Source organism: Erythrolamprus reginae, chromosome 9 (assembly GCF_031021105.1).
Source record: "Erythrolamprus reginae isolate rEryReg1 chromosome 9, rEryReg1.hap1, whole genome shotgun sequence".
NCBI classification, from domain to species: domain Eukaryota; kingdom Metazoa; phylum Chordata; class Lepidosauria; order Squamata; family Dipsadidae; genus Erythrolamprus; species Erythrolamprus reginae.
This window is the reverse complement of record NC_091958.1, coordinates 51,938,987-51,959,396: the sequence shown is the minus strand read 5'-3', so window position 1 is coordinate 51,959,396 and position 20,410 is coordinate 51,938,987. Positions and strand designations below refer to the sequence as shown.

Sequence of the window (20,410 nt, the reverse complement as noted above, 5' to 3'; positions counted from 1 at the left end):
TCCTTACCCCTTTTTGCTCATATATATATAGCTGAAGGGATTGGATACTGAAGCCTAGAGGTTAATTCTCTGCCTTACAAGGCAAAGGTTGCAGGTTCAAGTCTCAGTGAGGGTATGGCTAGCTGATGAGACCAAAATAAGGCCGAAATAGATCTATCCTAGTCTCCCTTAATTTTCAAATTCAGCAAAAAACATGTGACATATATATATATCCCCTGTTATGTATATATATGTATATATAGAAACATAGAAACATAGAAGACTGACGGCAGAAAAAGACCTCATGGTCCATCTAGTCTGCCCTTATACTGTTTTCTGTATTTTATCTTAGGATGGATCTATGCTTAGCCCAGGCATGTTTAAATTCAATTACTGTGGATTTACCAACCACGTCTGCTGGAAGTTTGTTCCAAGGATCTACTACTCTTTCAGTAAAATAATACTTTTTCACGTTGCTTTTGATCTTTCCCCCAAATATATATATAAATATATACGAGCAAAAAGGGGTAAGAACAAGAACAACAACAGCCAACGGCAGGGCTCGTTTAAATGAAAATAACCACTTGGGGTGGGTTTATATTTAGAAGGACGGATTCGGAATTTTATTTTGATTTGATTTCCTCCTTGGAGGCGGCCCCGCCAAGCCCACGCTGCAGAGAAAGGTAGCTTCAACCTTTTTTGATTTTCTTTTGTTCTGTTTTTACGGGAAGCCTGCTATTTCTATTTTGACCCCACACTTTTTTTGGGCAGGCCGCCTGCTTCCCCGGCTACCGCAGCCCGTTCGCCTGACCGCAGGAACGGAACAGATCTCGCCTATCTGCTGGAACCAGATTCCATATTTGGAGTTTCTGACTCAGGCGTAACAAGCCCGGCCTTGTTACAGCTGAAAGGATCAAACGGGTAATCGTTCCAGCGGAGTAGAGTTCCAGAGGAAGCAAATGGATCAGGGAGCTGTTTTATTTATTAGAGACGGCGGAAGGACGTTTTAGAAGGAGGTGTTTTCTCTCCATTTCTTACAGAGGGGTCAGGGGGCTGGGAACCTTGGAGGTCGGAAGGTATGCAGACCCCAGCCTCTCCCTCTCTGCTGTGGCTTTAAGATTTGGCAGCACAAAACACTGAGGACTAGCAGCCCAGTTGAAAGAAGTCAGGCTTTCAAGCAATAGAAAAAGCTTCTCCTTTTCCTTCTCCTCCTCCTCCTTCTTCCTCTTCTTCTTCTGCCTCTTCAGCTTCCTCTTCCTCTTCCTTCTCTTCTTCCTCTTTCTCCCCTTCTTCCTCCTCCTCTTCCTCTTCCTTTCCTTCTCCTCCTCCCTCTTCTCCCTCCTCTCCCTCCTTTTCCCTCCTTCTCCTCCCTCCTTCTCTCCTCTTCCGCATGCTCTTCCTTTTCCCTCCTTTCTTCCTCCTCCTCTTCCTTCTTTTCCCTCCTTCTCTCCTCTCCTCTCCTCTCCCCTCTCCTCTGAATTCTCTCTCCTCTCCTCTCCTCTCCACTCTATTGTATTCTGAATTCTCTCTCCTCCTCTCCTCTCTTCTTCCTCTTCCACATACTCCTCTTTTCCCCTCCTCCCCCTCCTTCTCCATCCTCCTCCTCCCTTTCCGCCTTTTCTCTCCTTCTCTCCTCTTCTTCCTCTTCCGCATACTCCTCCTTTCCTCCTCCTCCATCTCCATAATTTCTTCCATTCTTTCCATTTCCATTACCGCCTTGCTTCGCAATGAAAATTCCCTCCAATGTCATAAGTCCGAGGACCACCTGCCCCCTGTCTACATCACTGCAAATAGTTGGAGACACAGTCAATCAATGTGTCAGAATGTGACCCTCCAAGGACGCTGCAATGTGCCATAAAGTTTGAAAAGCGGCTGTCAGTCACTTTGCTCGGCGCCGTTGCGAACCTCCGGCGGTCGCTAAGCGGATCGCCGTAAGCCAAGGACAGCCTCTGCTACTTCTGCAACGGTTGCTGAGCCGCAGGAAGGAAGAAGGGTTAAGTGGGACCTGTTGTCGAAGGCAGCCGTGACTCATATCAAAAAAGAGATGGGAAAAACAATAGGAGCCCAGAATGTGTTTGATCTTTGCAAAGCTGCAGGCCTTTGGCACAATCATAACTCTTCATATTTGGGTATATCTCCAGCTCTGCATTCCTTCGCTACAGACATGAAAGAGAGAGAGAGAGAGGGAAGGAAGGAGGGAAGAGGGAGGGGGAGTCAGAGAGATCTTTGGCTACTGTGCAGAAGGGCTCAGCCGCTCCAGCCATGGAAAAAAAAGGGGAATCTTGGCTTGCTTTTAAACCCACGTTTGCAGATTCATGTGGACCCATACCTCGGCTGAGCTGACCTATTCAACTCTGGGTTGGTTGGGAGTTTTGTTCCTGGGGTCTTTCTTAGGTAGATTTCCGCAGAGAACATAAATCTTTAGTCTGAGCTCCTTCTTCATCCTCTTGTGATACTTTGCAAATTTTTAATCAGGTCATTGTGAAAGTGAGGTTAATAGAAGCACACTGCTTGCTTGCTTCTTCCCCTCCCTCCCTTTTCCGTCATCCCTTCCCTCCCTTTTCCTCCCTTCCTTCTTCCCTTCCCTTTCTCCTTCCTTCCTTTCTTTCCTCCCTCCCTCCTTCAAACCCTCCTTCCCTTCCTTCCCCCTTCCCTCCCTCCCTTTTACCTACTTCCTTCCTTCCTTCCCTTTCTTCTTTCCTTCCCTCCCTCCGACCCTCCTTCCCTCCCTTTTCCTCCCTCCCTTCCTTCTTCCCTTCCCTTTCTCCTTCCTTCCTTCCTTTCCTCCCTCCCTCCCTTCTTCAAACCCTCCTTCCCTTCCTTCCTTCCCCCTTCCCTCCCTCCCTTTTACTTCCTCCCTTCCTTCCTTCCCTTTCTTCTTTCCTTCCCTCCCTCTGACCCTCCCTCCCTTTTCCTCCCTTCCTTCTTCCCTTTCTCCTTCCTTCCTTTCTTTCCTCCCTCCCTCCCTTCTTCAAACCCTCCTTCCCTTCCTTCCTTCCCCCTTCCCTCCCTCCCTTTTACCTCCTTCCTTCCTTTTCTTCTTTCCTTCCCTCCTTCCCTCCCTCCGACCCTCCTTCCTTCCCTTTTCCTTCTTCCCTCCCTTCTTTCTTCCCTCCTTCCTCCCTCCCTCGCCTTTTCCTTCCTTCCTTCCCTGGCAGCCCCTCAAGTATTGGAAGACTGCTATCACTCTGCTAAATAAATGATTCCCTCCCTCCCTTTTCCCTCCTTCCTTCCTTCCTTCCTTCTTCCCTCCCTTCTTTCTTCCCTCCTTCCTCCCTCCCTCCCCTTTTCCTTCCTTCCTTCCCTGGCAGCCCCTCAAGTATTGGAAGACTGCTATCACTCTGCTAAATAAATGATTCCCTCCCTCCCTTTTCCCTCCTTCCTCCCTCCCTCCCTCCTTCCTTTCCCTCCATCTGCCCAGAGGCCAGCTCATGCAACTCAACTCGCCAGCAGAGGCCAGAATGACAGGCCAGTTTATCATCAACGTACTTTCCCATCCTCATAAAATTCCTGGTGGAAAGCTGAGGTCGAAACCTTCAGCAAGTTCTCCTCTCTAACACACGGGGCCTTTTTGGTAGTGGTGACCTTTTCCCCTGTTTGGTGGCCCGGAGACTCCAAAGTGGGCATTTCCATCTGGGAAGCAAGCGCTCCAATTCACAGACAGGAGGATAATCGTATGTCTTCCTGGTGGCCTTTTGTTGGTCGGCTTCTCTAGATGGACCTCCTGCGACAGCCGAGCTACAGCTGCCCTAATCCCCTGCTTGCCTGAAAATAGGAAGGATGGGAGTTGTAGTCCAGCCCACGTGGGGAGTGTAAGATTTAAGGACATTTGATCCCGGAGAAGGCGAGCCATTTCTAAGAGGAGAGAGAGAACCAGCAAAGATTGCAACTGTGCAGGCAACCAACAAACCCCTTGAAAAAAAAATTCTTCGCTCTCTTTTGATTTTTGATATTTTTCCTAAGTTGGGTTTTCGTTGGCAACAGTCCTGCAGTTGTTTTCCCTTGTTATCATCTGCGATTTTTCTTTTTTCTCCCTTAAATGTCCTCGTTCCGCCTACAAGCCCTGGACTTTCCAGGGTGGTCCCACTGATGTTTTTTTTTTAAATTACATTTATTTTGAAACCAGACTTTAAATCAAGGCTGCCTTCCAATAAAAGGGTTCCTTCCTTTCCTTCCAACGGGCTGAAAAGGATTCCAAGTCCGAGAGTGCAAGAAACGAAGGAACTTTTAAGGGGAAACGGAAACAACCTGGCGTGTGAGTGTGTGTGTGTAAACCTAGATTTTATTTTTGGGTAATTTTTTTCCCTTTTTCTTCTCCAATCACGTGTACAGAAAAAAAGATAGCATTAATTTTAAATTACATTACAGTATATCATTTTTGCAATTTCGGTATACATAGATTAACCAATGCCACCTCCTTACCATTTGACATCTGAACCAAATAATAATAATGATAATGATAATAATAATAATAATAATAATAATAATAATAATAATAATAATAATAATAATTTATTAGAGTTGTATGCCGCCCCTCTCCAAAGACTCGGAGCGGATCACAACAGCAAAGCACAGTACAAATCCAATGATTAAAAAACAGTTAAAGCCCTTAATATAAAAACAGTCATACACCCCAAACAAACCATACATAAATCGGAACGGCCAGGGGGAATCAATTTCCCCATGCCTGGCAGCAGAGGTGGGTTTTTAGGAGTTTGCGAAAGGCAAGGAGGGTGGGGGCAGTCCTGATCTCCGGGGGAAGAGTTGATTCCAGAGGGTCGGGGCCACCACAGAGAAGGCTCTTCCCCTGAGGCTCGCCAGATGACATTGTTTCATCGACGGGACCCGGAGAAGGCCAACTCTGTGGGACCTAATCGGTCGCTGGGATTCACCTGAGATGTGCACCCAGCTCCATTTCTGCTACCGGTGTGGCGTTCCTCCCTCTGTTCTGGTGGCGAGCATTTGGGGGGGAAATTGGAGCAATTGCAGGGTGTCTAGCAAACCTGGAAAACAGAGAAATCGGGGAATTATCAGGGAAATCGGCGGGTCGGGAATTCGTGAAAAAAACAGAATAAATGAGGGGAAAAAACCCAAACTATATTAAAATGTTTAAAAGTCAGGGAAACAATCATGTAAAAAACCCCCACGGATAGCGCTGCCTGGCAGAGTCAAGCAAAAATGAGTTGCGGCCCTATTTGGACCGGGAGTCACTGCTCACAGTCACTCATGCCCTCATCACCTCAAGGTTTGACTACTGTAACGCTCTCTACATGGGGCTACCTTTGAAAAGTGTTCGGAAACTTCAGATCGTGCAGAACGCAACTGCGAGAGCAATCATGGGCTTCCCCAAATATGCCCATGTCACACCAACACTCCGCAGTCTGCATTGGTTGCCGGTCAATTTCCGGTCACAATTCAAAGTGTTGGTCATCACCTATAAAGCCCTTCATGGCATCCCGTATCTACGAGACCGCCTTCTGCCGCACGAATCCCAGCGACCGGTTAGGTCCCACAGAGTGGGCCTTCTCCGGGTCCCGTCAACAAAACAATGTCGTTTGGCGGGGCCCAGGGGAAGAGCCTTCTCTGTGGCGGTCCCGACCCTCTGGAACCAACTCCCCCCGGAGATTAGAACTGCCCCCACCCTCCTCGCCTTTCGCAAGCTCCTTAAAACCCACCTCTGCCATCAGGCATGGGGGAATTGAGATATTCTTTCCCCCTAAGCCTTTACAATTTATGCATGGTATGATTGTTTGTATGTATTTTTGGTTTTAGAATTAAGGGGGTTTTTTTTAGCTGTTTTGTATTGGATTTACATGTTTGTTTTTATTCTGTTGTTAGCTGCCCCGAGTCTGCGGAGAGGGGCGGCATACAAATCCAATTAATAATAATAATAATAATAATAATAATAATAACAACTGTGTCAACAACTTGCTTCCTCAGCTGCTGATGTTTCTCCACGGCTTAGCCGTTTGGTATGACGACATCTACGACCGTGCCTTAACTTGTTTGCGAATTAAATGTCATGGAACCATCAGGGAATTTCAAAATTTATTTATTTATTTATTTATTTATTTGTTTGTTTGTTTATTTATTTATTTATTTATTTATTTATTTATTTATTATTTAGATTTGTATGCCGCCCCTCTCCGCAGACTCGGGGCGGCTCACAACAAGACACAACAAATCGTAACAAATCCAAATAAATTTAAATATTTAAAAATTTAAAAAGAACCCCAATATACTTCTCCGGGTCCCGTCAACTAAGCAATGTCGCCTGGCGGGACCCAGGGGAAGAGCCTTCTCTGTGGCGGCCCCGGCCCTCTGGAACCAACTCCCCCCAGAGATTAGAACTGCCCCCACCCTCCTTGCCTTTCGTAAACAACTTAAAACCCACCTCTGCCGCCAGGCATGGGGGAATTGAGATCCTCTTTCCCCCTAGGCCTTTACAATTCTATGCATGGTATGTATGTATGTATGTTTGGTTTTTATATTAATTGATTTTTAATCATCAATACCAAATTACTATTGTACACTGTTTTATTGTCGCTGTTAGCCGCCCCGAGTCTCTGGAGAGGGGCGGCATACAAATCCAATAAATAAATAAATAAATAAATAAATACTAACACACACACACACAAACATACCATGCATAAATTGTACATGCCCGGGGGAGGTGTTTTAGTTCCCCCATGCCTGACGGCAAAAGTGGGTTTTAAGGAGTTTACAGAAGGCAGGGAGAGTAGGGGCAGTTCTAATCTCTGGGGGGAGTTGGTTCCAGAGAGTCGGGGCCGCCACAGAGAAGGCTCTTCCCCTGGGGCCCGCCAACCGACATTGTTTAGTTGACGGGACCCGGAGAAGGCCCACTCTGTGAGACCTAATCGGTCGCTGGGATTCGTGCGGCAGAAGGCGGTCTCGGAGATATTCTGGTCCAGTGCCATGAAGGGCTTTATAGGTCATAACCAACACTTTGAATTGTGACCGGAAATTGATCGGCAGCCAATGCAGACTGCGGAGTGATGGTGAAACATGGGCATACCTAGGTAAGCCCATGACTGCTCTTGCAGCTGCATTCTGCACGATCTGCAGTTTCCGAACACTTTTCAAAGGTAGCCCCATGTAGAGAGCATTACAGTAGTCGAACCTCGAGGTGATGAGGGCATGAGTGACTGTGAGCAATGAGTCCCGGACACCCTGAAGAAAGGGGGCTTAGACCTGTTCTCTGGCTGTGTTGCATTCATGCCACTCCCTGCGTCATCACACTCCCTAGTCTCTTCCGCGTTTTGTACGCTTGCTATATCTGTTTTGGGGAGGATCTGTTCCGTTCTCTCCATCCTTGGTTCTCTCAAGGGCTAACGTGCTTTTTTCCTTTCTTTCCTGAAGGTCTACGTCAACGGAGAATTGGTCACCAGCATTGGGGAAGGAGGCAGCTTCGGAGAACTGGCCCTCATTTATGGCACACCACGAGCCGCGACGGTCAAAGCAAAGACAGACCTCAAACTCTGGGGGATTGACCGCGATAGCTACAGACGCATCTTGATGGTGGGTTTAAAAACAAACTTGGAAGCCAGACTCACTCCCCTCTCGCCCTCCTTCCAAGGTTATTCCTCAACTCTCATTGAAACAGTTTGTTAATGTGGGGGAAAAGTTCTTGAATCGAGCCATCTGTCTTTATAAAATGAAACGCATGGCCGCAGATGTGGATTGATGAAAGAGAAAAGTCTCCCAAAATTAGACAAAACTCTATTTATGGGCACGAAAGGCCTTGGATTCTCCCTTTCTTCTGGGGAAATTAAATTAGGTTCACTTTGGGGTCAGGGACAACTGCGGTCAGATTTGAAGGCTCAGTTGTGTTGACCGAAGAAGGACTTGTAAGCAATGAACTTCTTAATACGAGGGTGGCCCAGAAAGTAATGCACCACATTTTTTTTCTTCAACAATTATTTATTGAACGTCAGTTGTCGCAAGTCAGTGTCCTTAACCAAATTCATCCTTTTATCCATAATCTCAAATCGAATGCGATCCATCATGTACCGGTACCAATTTTGCATTGTCCATTTTGTCGCATCCTTCGAACCCAAGACTATGACCCGCCTGAGCGCTTTCTATCGCTGCTTGTTTTATTGCTCTAAATTCTCCCATCGCATTATTTTTAACTAATACTGCAATTTCCTTAGTAATTATCCATCGTATATTTAACATCCTATTAATATCCTCTTGCACTTTTTGCCAAAAATTCTGCAGTACCGGGCATCAGGGTTGGGTTTCAAAAATTTTAGCAAGGGGTTCTTTGCCCAGTAGGTGGTAGGTGTGGTAGGTGTGACCTAATCAACTTCCTACACAACAGTGTGTGGGGCACTAATGGACTCCTACGAGTACGATCAGGTATGCAGAACCAGTAGAAAAATATTGATTTTTTTTTCTTTTTTTCCCTTCTGGGCTCTGAGTATAATAACATAAGAACATAAGAAGAGCCCTGCTGAATCAGGCCAAAGCCCATCGAGTCCAGCATTCTGTGTCCCACAGTGGCCCACCAATTGTCCATGGGGATCTTGAGCAGAAAGAGAAAGCAAGACCCTCCCTTTCCCCCGACCCCCAACAAATTTATTTCTTTATTTCTTTCTTTATTTATTGGATTTGTATGCCGGCCCTCTCTGGAGACTCGGAGCGGCTAACAGCAATAATAAAACAGTGTACAATAGTAATCTAATACTAAAAACGATTAAAAACCCATTAATATAAAAACCAGACATACATACATACATACCATGCATAGAATTGTAAAGGCCTAGGGGGAAAGAGGACCTCAATTCCCCCATGCCTGATGGCAGAGGTGGGTTTTAAGTAGCTTACGAAAGGCAAGGAGGGTGGGGGCAATTCTAATCTCTGGGGGGAGTTGGTTCCAGAGGGCCGGGGCCGCCACAAAGAAGGCTCTTCCCCTGGGGCCCGCCAAGCGGCATTGTTTAGTCGACGGGACCCGGAGAAGATCCTCTCCATGGGACCTAACTGGTCGCTGGGATTCATGCAGCAGAAGGCGGTCCCTGAGATAATCTGGTCCGGTGCCATGAAGGGTTTTATAGGTCATAACCAACACTTTGAATTGTGATCGGAAACTGATCGGCAACCAATGCAGACTGCGGAGTGTTGGTGTAACATGGGCATATTTGGGAAAGCCCATGATTGCTCTCGCAGCTGCATTCTGCACGATCTGAAGTTTCCGAACATTTTTCAAAGGTAGCCCCGTGTAGAGAGCGTATGGTACTCAAGGGAATCCTGCCTGCCTCAACCAACATAGAGGCAGCACATGGACATCCCTTTCAATAACTACCGATACACTTGGCATCCTTGAATCTGTCTAATCCTGCCTTGAAGCTCTCCAGGCTGACAGCTGTCACGACCTCTTCTGAAAGTGAATTCCATAAACCAAGGATCCTCTGGGTGAAGAAATATTTCCCTTTATTTGTCCTCACTTTCTTACCTAGGAGCTTTAGGGAGGGCCCCCTCATCCTAGTATTGTATGATAGAGAAAAGAATTTTTCTCTATCCATGTTTTCTATCCTGTGCATGATTTTATACGCTTCGATCAAGTCACCCCTTCAACGCCGTCTTTCAAGGCTGAAGAGACCAAGGCATACAGTATATTTTTCCTATTGTGGTAAATGAGGTTGAATGTGTATCATTTTAGAAGAGCTGTGCGTGTGTGTGTACATACACATACAATTTATATAGTAGATAATGTATATTTTTGTATGCCTGTGTGTAATATGTATGTATACATATGGCATGTATACATAGAATTAAATAGTATATTTTGGACGTTCAGTCATAGTAAATGTATAGGGAAGCGAGGAGAGGCCAGGCACCCTAACCCAAACCCTTGACATGAGTGACGTCAAGTTGGCCAACTAGTTAGGACAATTAATCCGTGGAACCACTTGCCTCCAGAGTTGGGAACGCTTCAAACACTGGAAGTTATTAAGAACATGTTGGACAGCCATCTGTCTGAAGTGGTGTAGGGTTTCCAGCCCAAGCAGGGGGTTGGACTAGAAGACCTCCAAGGTCCCTTCCAATTCTTGTTATTCTATTCTTTACTCCAACTTCCTCTGGAAAGAACGTTAATCCTTCCAGTTTAGTTCCAAGGGCCTGTTTTTCCGCAGCTCTTCAAAGCGGGGAAGAATTGAAAGAATTCCCAGGCTGCTCAGAAGCGTCCAATTTTGTTCTTTAATAGAGGAAAAATATGGGAAAAAAATATTTGAAGCATCTTTCCCTCAAACTTTTAAATCTATTGTGCCTCTTGGCTGGAGAGTTGCGAATACAGGTCCTTGGTTGTTTTAAGTTTTAAAAAAGTTTTAGAAACACCTTTAAAAAAGTGACTTGTGATGTTTTTTTCGCATGGCATCCTCATAATCCCATGGTCAAAATCATGAATGCTTGGCAACTGACTTGCATTTATGGTGGTTGCATTTATGACTTTTTTGGTGACCTTCTGGCAAACCACGGTCGAGGGAGAAGCCAAGTTCACTGAATGGCCGCGTTGCTAACTATCTACGGAGAGATTGTTAAATGTCTCGCTTAGTGGTTGAAATTTTTGAGCTCAATTATGGTCGTAAGTCGAGGACTAGCTGTAGGTTGGAGTAGAACTGGAGACTGACCCCCAAGCGTCTCCCATGTCCACAAAAAGCTACTGAGGAGACATAAGAACCTAAGAAGAGCCCTGATGAATCGGGCCAAAGCCCATCAAGTCCAACATTCTGTGGCCCACCGATTGTCCATGGGGATCTTGAGCAGAAAGAGAGGGCAAAACCCTCCCTTTCCCTTGACCCCCAACAAATGGTACCCAAGGGAACCTTGCCTGCCTCAACCAACACAGAGGCGGCACATGGACATCCTTTACAATAACCACCGATACACTTGGCATCCATGAATCTGTCCAATCCTGCTTTGAAGCTCTCCAGGCTGACAGTTGTCATGACCTCTTCTGAATTCCATAAACCAAGGACCCTCTGGGTGAAGAAATATTTCCCTTTATTGGTCCTCACTTTCTTACCTATGAGCTTTAGGGAGGGCCCCCTTGTCCTAGTACTGTGTGATAGAGAAAATAAATTTTCTCTATCCACATTTTCTATCCCATGCATGATTTTATACCCTTCGATCAAGTCACCTCTTCAACGCCGTCTTTCAAGGCTGAAGAGACCAAGGCGTTGCAACCTGGTTTCATAAGGGAGAAGCTCCATTCCCTTGATCATTCCTGTTGCCCTTTTTTGCACCTTTTCCAGTTCCATTATTCATTCATTCATTCATTCATTCATTCATTCATTCATTCATTCATTCATTTATTTATTGGATTTGTATGCCGCCCCTCTCCGCAGACTTGGGGCGGCTAACAACAGTGATAAAAAACAGCATGTAACAATCCAATACTAAACAACTAAAAAAACCCTTATTATAAAAACAAAGATACATACAAACATACCATGCATAGAATTGTAAAGGTCTAGGGGGAAAGAGGATCTCAATTCCCCCATGCCTGATGGCAGAGGTGGGTTTTAAGAAGCTTACGAAAGGGAAGGAGGGTGGGGGCAATTCTAATCTCTGGGGGGAGTTGGTTCCAGAGGGCCAGGGCCGCCACAGAGAAGGCTCTTCCCCTGGGTCCCGCCAAGCGACATTGTTTAGTTGACGGGACCCGGAGAAGGCCCACTCTGTGGGACCTAACTGGTCGCTGGGATTCGTGCAGCAGAAGGCGGTCCTGGAGATAATCTGGTCCGGTGCCCTGAAGGGCTTTATAGGTGATGACCAACACTTTGAATTGTGAGCGGAAACTGATCAGCAACCAATGCAGACTGCGGAGTGTTGGTGTAACATGGGCATATTTGGGAAAGCCCATGATTGCTATCGCAGCTGCATTCTGCACGATCTGAAGTTTCCGAACACTTTTCAACACTATATCCTCCTTGTGGTGCGGTGTCCAGAACTGTACACAGCACTCCAAGTGTGGTCTCACCATCGATCTGTACAGAGCCAACACAACACTTGTGGACCTATTTTCGATTCCCTTCCTAAGCATGCCAAGCATGAAATTTCTTTCTTTTTTCTTTTTACTGCTGCTGCGCACTGGGTTGACATCTTCATTGTCCACCAAAACCCCAAGATCCCTTTCTTGGGTTGTGTCAGAAAGTTTGGGACCTTTGTTCCTTCTCACGTTTGGTGTGTGTGTATTTGTGTGCCTTTTAAAGTTGAGCCCAAAAGTGAACATTTGTTGCAGAGTTCATCTTCTAAAGAGATGAAAGGAGCCCACTATCTCCTTTGGAGGTTTTCTTTTCAGAACTGAAGCCCAGCGACCTTCCTCAATCGGCCTTTGTTGCTTTCTGGGATTCAAGGTCTTTTTTGGGGAGGGCGGAGGGAAGAGGGCAGGTGGACAGGTGCAGCATCTGGGAGACGAGTGGGAGGGATGGAAAGGGAGCGTGGAAGGAAAGTGCGTCAGATGCCCAAAGGGGGGTGGGGGAGAAGGAGAGAAGATTGGCGAAAGGGGTTGCAGGGGGGAAAAATAGTCACACGGGACAGAGCGTGGGAGTGCGGAGTAAACTGGGGGAAGCGGTGAAAGTCTGGAGGCTGCGGAGGGTGTCATTTTGCCGGACAAGACACAATTGTTGCTTCCCTCCCTCCTTCTCTCCCTCCATCCCTCCCTTTCTCCCTCTTTTCCTTCCTCCCTCCCTCCTTCCTTATTTCCTTCCTTCCTTCTCACCCTCCCTCCTTCCCTCTTTTCATTCCTTCTTTCCTTCCTTCTTTCCTCCCTCCCTCTCCTTCCTTCCTTATTTCCTTCCCTCCTTCCTTCCTTCTCTCCCTCCTTCCTTATTTCCTTCCTTCCCACCCTCCCTCCTTCCCTCTTTTCCTTCCTTCTTTCCTTCCTTCCTCCCTCCCTCCCTCCCTCTCCTTCCTTCCTTATTTCCTTCCTTCCTTCTGCGGAGAGGGGTGGCATATAAATCCAATAAAACTAATCTAATCTAATCTTCCTTCCTTCCTTATTTCCTTCTCTCCTTCCTTCCTTCCTTCCCTCCCTCCTTCCTTCTTTCCTTCTTTCCTTCCTTCTCTCCCTCCCTCCTTCCCTCTTTTCCTTCCTTCTTTCCTTCCTTCTTTCCTCCCTCCCTCCCTCTCCTTTCTTCCTTCCTTCTCTCCCTCCCTCCCTCTTTTCCTTCTTCCCTATCCCTCTTTCCTCCCTACCTCCTTCTCCTTCCTTCCTTCCTTCTTTTCTTTTCCCCCACCCTTCCCCCCAAAAGAAGACATCTGGATGAGATTTTCAAGGGCAACTGTGTGTGTGGGGGGGGGGGCGGGGTGTTAGGCGGGTTTGTGTGTGTGTAGAGAAAGAAGCCATTTCAACTCCCCTTATCCGCCTCTCCGAGCTGAATGAAGCTGCTCTGCCTCCCGCCGGCTCCCTCTAATTGTCCCCGCAAGGCGAATGAAAAGGATGGGGCAGGAGATAATGAACAGGTGTTTAATCTTGGATTGGCCACAGAGAGAGAGAGAGAAAAAGAGAGAGAGATGGCTGGTGCCAGCAGCCCTAAATACCATTCAGATACTCATCACTCCCTTTGGCCTCGGTTTGCAGGCTTTTCCACCGCCAATTCTTTTCTTTCTGCTGCATCCCGTTGCCAAATTGGGCTGATATCCCTCTCTCCTGTCTTCATTTATTTATTAATTCTCCCCCATTAGCACCGTTTACTGAGCTCCACGCGCTAAGGCATTGGTTGGGCCGTCTACCGTCCCCTTCCCCACCTGGTGCACATACTCATTTGTTTCTCCCGTAGGGACGTTGATGAGTCTTTCCCTCTCTTTGGGATGATTGCCCATTGGAACTATCTTCTGACATTGATTCCATCCCCCCCCCTTGGCTTCTCTTGCCCTGTCAAGCAAAAAATAAAAATAAAACCATCCATAGAAACATAGAAGATTGACGGCAGAAAAAGACCTCCTGGTCCATCTAGTCTGCCCTTATACTATTCCCTGTATTTTATCTTACAATGGATATATGTTTATCCCAGGCATGTTTACATTCAGTTCCTGAGGATTGACCAACCACGTCTGCTGGAAGTTTGTTCCAAGCATCTACTACTTTTTCAGTCAAATAATATTTTCTCACGCTGCTTCTGATCTTTCCCCCAACTCACCTCAGATTGTGCCGCCTTGTTCTTGGGTTCACTTTCCTATTAAAAACACTTCCCTCCTGAACCTTATTTAAATCCTTTAACATATTGAAATGTTTCGATCGTGTCCCCCCTTTCCCTTCTGTCCTCCAGACTCTACAGATTGAGTTCATTAAGTCTTTCCTGATACGTTTTATGCTTAAGACCTTCCACCATTCTTGTAGCCCGTCTTTGGACCTGTTCAATTTTATCAGTATCTTTTTGTAGGTGAGGTCTCCAGAACTGGACACAGTATTCCAAATGGGGTCTCACCAGCGCTCTATACAGCAGGATCACTGTCTCCCTCTTGCTGCTTGTTATACCTCTAGCTATGCAGCCAAGCATTCTACTTGCTTTCCCTACCACCTGACTGCACTATTCACCCATTTTGAAATCAGAAATCACTACCCTTAAATCCTTCTCTTCTGAAGTTTTTGCTAACACAGAACTGCCAATACAATTGGCTGCATAGCTAGAGGTATCACAAGCAGGAGGAGGGAGATTGTGACCCCCTTATATAGAGCGCTGGTGAGACCACATTTGGAGTACTGTGTTCAGTTCTGGAGACCTCACCTACAAAAAGATATTGACAAAATTGAACGGGTCCAAAGACGGGCTACAAGAATGGTGGAAGGTCTTAAGCATAAAACGTATCAGGAAAGACTTAATGAACTCAATCTGTATAGTCTGGAGGACAGAAGGGAAAGGGGGGACATGATCGAAACATTTAAATATGTGAAAGGGTTGAATAAGCTTCAGGAGGGAAGTGTTTTTAATAGGAAAGTGAACCCAAGAACAAGGGGGCACCATCTGAAGTTAGTTGGGGGAAAGATCAAAAGCAACATGAGAAAATATTATTTCACTGAAAGAGTAGTAGATCCTTGGAACAAACTTCCAGCAGACGTGGTTGGTAAATCCACAGTAACTGAATTTAAACATGCCTGGGATAAACATATATCCATCCTAAGATAAAATACAGGAAATAGTATAAGGGCAGACTAGATGGACCAGGAGGTCTTTTTCTGCCGTCAGTCTTCTATGTTTCTATGTTTCTAATACTGAGGGTTCCTTTTTCCCAAGTGCATCCATAGCAATAGCATTTAGACTCATATATCACTTCATGGTGCTTTTTACAGCCTTCTCTAAAAGATTTACAGAATCAGCCTATTGCCCCCAACAATCTGGATCCTTATTAACTAGGCCATCCAGTTTGGAGGCTTCACAAAGCAACAATAGAGCCTTTAAAAAAAAAAAAACCACCCTGCGACTCGGTCCATAAATCACAGCAGAGGATTTTATGTCCTGCGTGCGTGAACTTTTCTTGGGTTGGGTTGGTTGGGACTGTCCTGCCGATGAGAGGACCAGATGGAGTGCACGGAGAGGCTGCAGGTGGGATGCTTTGTCAAGGCCGGACGACTTTTGGCTGTCATTTTCCTGGCCCGTCGCTCGGCCGATGTGTTCGCAAGGGCTGATTGAAATGGCATTCGTGCTTTTATTTTTCGGTGGCGTATCGAGTTGCAGATTCTGGACTCGTCGGCTGCCTGTAAATCTTTTTATTTTTCCAAGCTGGTTTGGCATCGTTTTTCTTTCTTCTTCTTCTTTTTTTCCTAAGTGGAATATTCTTTCCCTCCCCCCCCCCCGCTTCGTTCCTGCACTTGTCATTTCATATATCTTAAAAGTCTCCTCTTGCGGCTTCTGCTAATACAGTGGTACCTCATGATACGAACCCCTTGTGATACGAACCCCTTGTGATACGAACCCCTTGTGATACGAACCCCTTGTGATACGAACCCCTGGTGATACGAACCCCTTGTGATACGAACCCCTTGTGATACGAACCCCTGGTGATACGAACCCCTTGTGATACGAACCCCTGGTGATACGAACCCCTGGTGATACGAACCCCTGGTGATACGAACCCCTGGTGAGACGAACCCCTGGTGATACGAACCCCTGGTGATACGAACCCCTGGTGAGACGAACCCCTGGTGAGACGAACCCCTGGTGAGACGAACCCCTGGTGAGACGAACCCCTGGTGATACGAACCCCTGGTGATACGAACCCCTGGTGATACGAACCCCTGGTGATACGAACCCCTGGTGATACGAACCCCTCGTGATACGAAACCCCTCGTGATACGAAACCCCTCGTGATACGAAACCCCTCGTGATACGAAACCCCTCGTGATACGAAACCCCTCGTGATACGAACCCCTCGTGATACGAACCCCTCGTGATACGAACCCCTTGTGATACGAACCCCTTGTGATACGAACCCCTCGTGATACGAATCCCTCATGATACGAACCCCTCGTGATATGAACATCTCGAGATACGAACCCGGGGTTCGGAAATTTTTTGCCTCTTCTTACAAACTTTTTTCGGCTTACGAACCCTCCGCAGATCGCAAAATGGTGCTCCGCTGGGCACCGCTGCCCAGCTGTCACCTTTTAAAACAGCCGGGGGGCTCCTCGGCGTTCTCCCGAACCCGAACCTGAACTTTTTGGGTTCGGGTTCGGGAGGCTGCTGAGAAGCGCCGCCGACTGGCTGTCACCTTCTGAAACAGCCGGGGGGGCTTCTCGGTGTTCTCCAGAATGCCGAAACCGGAAGTTCGGGTTCGGGTTCCGGAGGCCGCCGAGAATTTTCGGCTGTTTCAGAAGGTTACAGCCGGACACCGCCACTCAGCGGAGTGCCGTTTTTGCGATCGGCGGCGTTTTTGGCCAATCTGGTGGCTAGAAAGGAGGTGGGGAATCCCAATCCGTGACAGCCAGGCGGCGGCGCTTCTCGGCGGCCTCCCGAACCTGAACCCGAAAAGTTCAGGTTCGGGTTCGGGTTCGGGAGAACGCCGAGAAGCCCCCCGGCTGTTTAAGAAGGTGACAGCCGGGCGGCTGCGCCCAACGGAGCGCCATTTTGGGATATATTTTTTTTGCACAGATTAATTGCTTTTACATTGTTTCCTATGGGAAACAATGTTTCGTCTTACGAACGTTTCGCCTTACGAACCTACTTCCGGAACCAATTAGGTTCGTAAGATGAGGTATTACTGTATTGTGCAGGGCTTTGGATGAGAAGGGTTGCGACGAGGGAAGGGGCATGTCGGCCTGGATCGGCACGTTGCCTTTTAATCCTCCACCCCCTCCGCCACCCCCCCTGGGTGGATTGTGGGACGTCTTGGCATGTCTGTGGAGAAACCTTTTATCATCCAGGTCATGGTTGTCCCAAAGGTGCTTTTTTCCAAGAGGCAACTGGACTTTCTGGTTTTTCTTTGAAGGCGTTTTGGCTTCGCATCCAAGAAGCATCTTGGCAGTTGCACAACCCCAAGGAGAGATCCAGCTGTTTTGTAGGTTTTTTCACAGGCTGCATAGTTTTCAGTTGAGGTCCTCCAGATTTAGGGAGAAGGGTGCACAATGGAACCAGGCTACCATGATTTAATAATAATGATGATAATGATAATTATCGGCATTGGTTGCTGATCAGTTTCCGGCATTGGCTGCTGATCAGTTTCCGGTCACAATTCAAAGTGTTGGTCATGACCTTTAAAGCCCTACATGGCATTGGACCAGATTACCTCCGGAACCACCTGCTACCACACGAATCCCAGTGACCAATAAGGTCCCACAGAGTTGGCCTTCTCCGAGTCCCGTCGACTAAACAATATCGTTTGGCAGGCCCCAGGGGAAGAGCCTTCTCTGTGGTGGCCCCGGCCCTCTGGAACCAACTCCCCCCGGAGATTAGAACTGCCCCCACCCTCCCTGTCTTTCGTAAACTACTCAAGACTCACTTATACCACCAGGCATGGGGGAGTTGAGATATTCTTTCCTCCTAGGCCATTACAAGTTATGCATGGTATGTTTGTGTGTATGTTTGGTTTTATAATAAGGGTTTTTAGTTGTTTTATTATTGGATTGTTACATGCTGTTTTTATCATTGTTGTTAGCCGCCCCGAGTCTACGGAGAGGGGTGGCATACAAATCCAATAAATAAATAAATAAATAAATAATGATAATGATAATGATAATGAGCCAGAATTGAAAAATCAACAGACGATCCAAAGTGCAGACTCTGTAAAGAAACAGATGAAACAATCGATCACATACTCAGCTGCTGCAAATAGATCGCACAGACTGACTACAAGCATAGACACGATGCTGTGGCACAGATGATCCACTGGAACTTGTGCCGGAACTACTATTTCCCATTGGCAAAGAACTGGTGTGATCATAAGTCCCGAAAAAGTGGTCGAAAATGAGCAAGCAAAACTACTGTGGGACTTCCGACTTCAGACTGACCGAATTCTGAAGCATAACACACCAGACATGCTGATTGTGGAGAAAAAGAAAGTATGGATCATCGACATCGCAATCCCAGGGGACAGCAGAATTGAGGAGAAGCAGCTAGAGAAATTAGTGAAATACGAAGATCTAAAAATCGAACTGCAACGACTCTGGCATAAGCCAGTGAAAGTGGTCCCAGTGGTCCTTGGCATGCTGGGCGCAATGTCAAAGGATCTCAGCAGACATTTGAAAACCATCGAAATTGACAAAATCTCCATCCGTCAATTGCAAAAGGCCGCTTTACTGGGATCGGCAAACATAATTCGCTGCTACATCACGCAGTCCTAGGTGCTTGGGAAGCGCCCGACTGGTGATGAAAGACGAAATCAAGCATAGTGATCTCGTTTGCTGTGTTGTATTGACATAATAATGATGATGGTGATGATAATAATAATAATGGAGAGGGAGATGGAGAGGAGGGAGTGGGAAGAGAGAGAAAGACAGACTGATTAGTAACAGCAAGACTTGGTGTAAAAAAAGGTTGTTGAACTCTGATTAATTTGGAAATGTACAGTATATACTATTGATATATTCCCAAGGTAGTATATATGTATTGATGCTTATATTGAAACTAGGAAAAAACTGCTGTGGGTGACCTTGGGCTGTGTATATATGTGTTTATGGGTGGGGTGGGGGGACTGCAAAATTTGTTCCCTTCTGTGTACGGCTTCCATCAGAGACACATGTACAATCTGGAACAGGATCGCCCCGAGCGAACCTTAGCATGTGATTTAATGGAGTTGTCTTGGGATCAGAGACGGTAATATATAACAGCTTTTGGAAGGGGATCAGTCCCGCCACTCCATCGGCCTCTTATTTACCTTTGGCATGACATTTCTCCCTTCGTACTGCAACATGGCTCCAACCGAAGGGACTGCTTTTATTTCCCTTTATATGGCTGGTGAAAGAAAGAAAGAAGGAAAGAAAAAAAGAAAGAAAGAAGGAAGGAAGGAAAGGGAAAGATAGAGAGAAAGAAAGAAAGAAAAAGGAAGGAAGGGAGGAAGAAAAAAGAGAAAGGAAGAAAGAAAGAGCGAGAGAGAAAGAAAGAAAAAGGAAGGAAGGAAGAGAGAGAAAGAAGGAAGGAAGGAAGAGAAAGAAGGAAAGAGAGAGAGAGAAATAAAAGAGAGACAGAGAAGGAAGGAAGAGAAAGAAAGAGAGAGAGAGAGAAAGAAAGAAAAAGGAAGGAAGGAAGAAAGAAAGAAAGGAGGGAAGGAAGGAAGGAAAGAAAGGGAAAGATAGAGAGAAAGAAAGAAAGAAGGAAGGAAGGAAGGAAAGGGAAAGATAGAGAGAGAGAAAGAAAGAAAGAAAAAGGAAGGAAGGAAGGAAGGAAGAAAAAAGAGAAAGGAAGAAAAAGAAAAAAAGAAAGAGCGAGAGAGAAAGAGAGAAAGAAAGAAAAAGGAAGAAAGAAAGGAAGAAAGAGAGAGAGAAAGAAGGAAGGAAGAGAAAGAAGGAAAAAGAGAGAGAGAGAAAGAAAGAAAAAGTAAGGAAGGAAGAAAGAAAGGAAGAGAGAGAGAAAGAAAGAGAAAGAAAGAAAAAGGAAGGAAGGAAGGAAGAAAGAAAGGAGGGAAGGAACGAAGAGCAAGAAAGAGAAAAGGAAGGAAGAGAAAGAAGAGAAGAAAACAGAACTTGGAGTTTCCTAAGGAGTCCCTTGGCCATATTGGCGATTCTGTGTTGGCATTTGCTAAGAAGCAACGGGAAGATTTACAACTTTGAGAAACCCGTTTAGTTTGATATCCGGGACTTTTTCGCCCTATGCCCCTCCCTCCCTCCCTCCCTCCCTCCTCACCGAATCCTAACCTAACTCTGGTTTTAATTACCTCTGTGGGTTGGAGAGTCCCTCGGCTCTGTGATGATGGCTTCTTCAAATTTTTGGGCAACCCGCAGATGTTTGGAAGACAGGATGCAACCTCTGCATCGGTTCTT

General features: G+C 46.4%; 1 protein-coding gene across 1 annotated transcript in view; it reads left to right on the top strand.

The window, feature by feature from the left end:
- LOC139172687 (cAMP-dependent protein kinase type I-beta regulatory subunit) overlaps positions 1-20,410 on the top strand; it is a 95,244-nt gene that overhangs the window by 44,497 nt on the left and 30,337 nt on the right. The window contains exon 7 of the mRNA XM_070761925.1: positions 7,360-7,518. Coding sequence (XP_070618026.1) covers positions 7,360-7,518 — 159 coding nt within the window. The remainder of the gene's footprint in view (positions 1-7,359; positions 7,519-20,410) is intronic.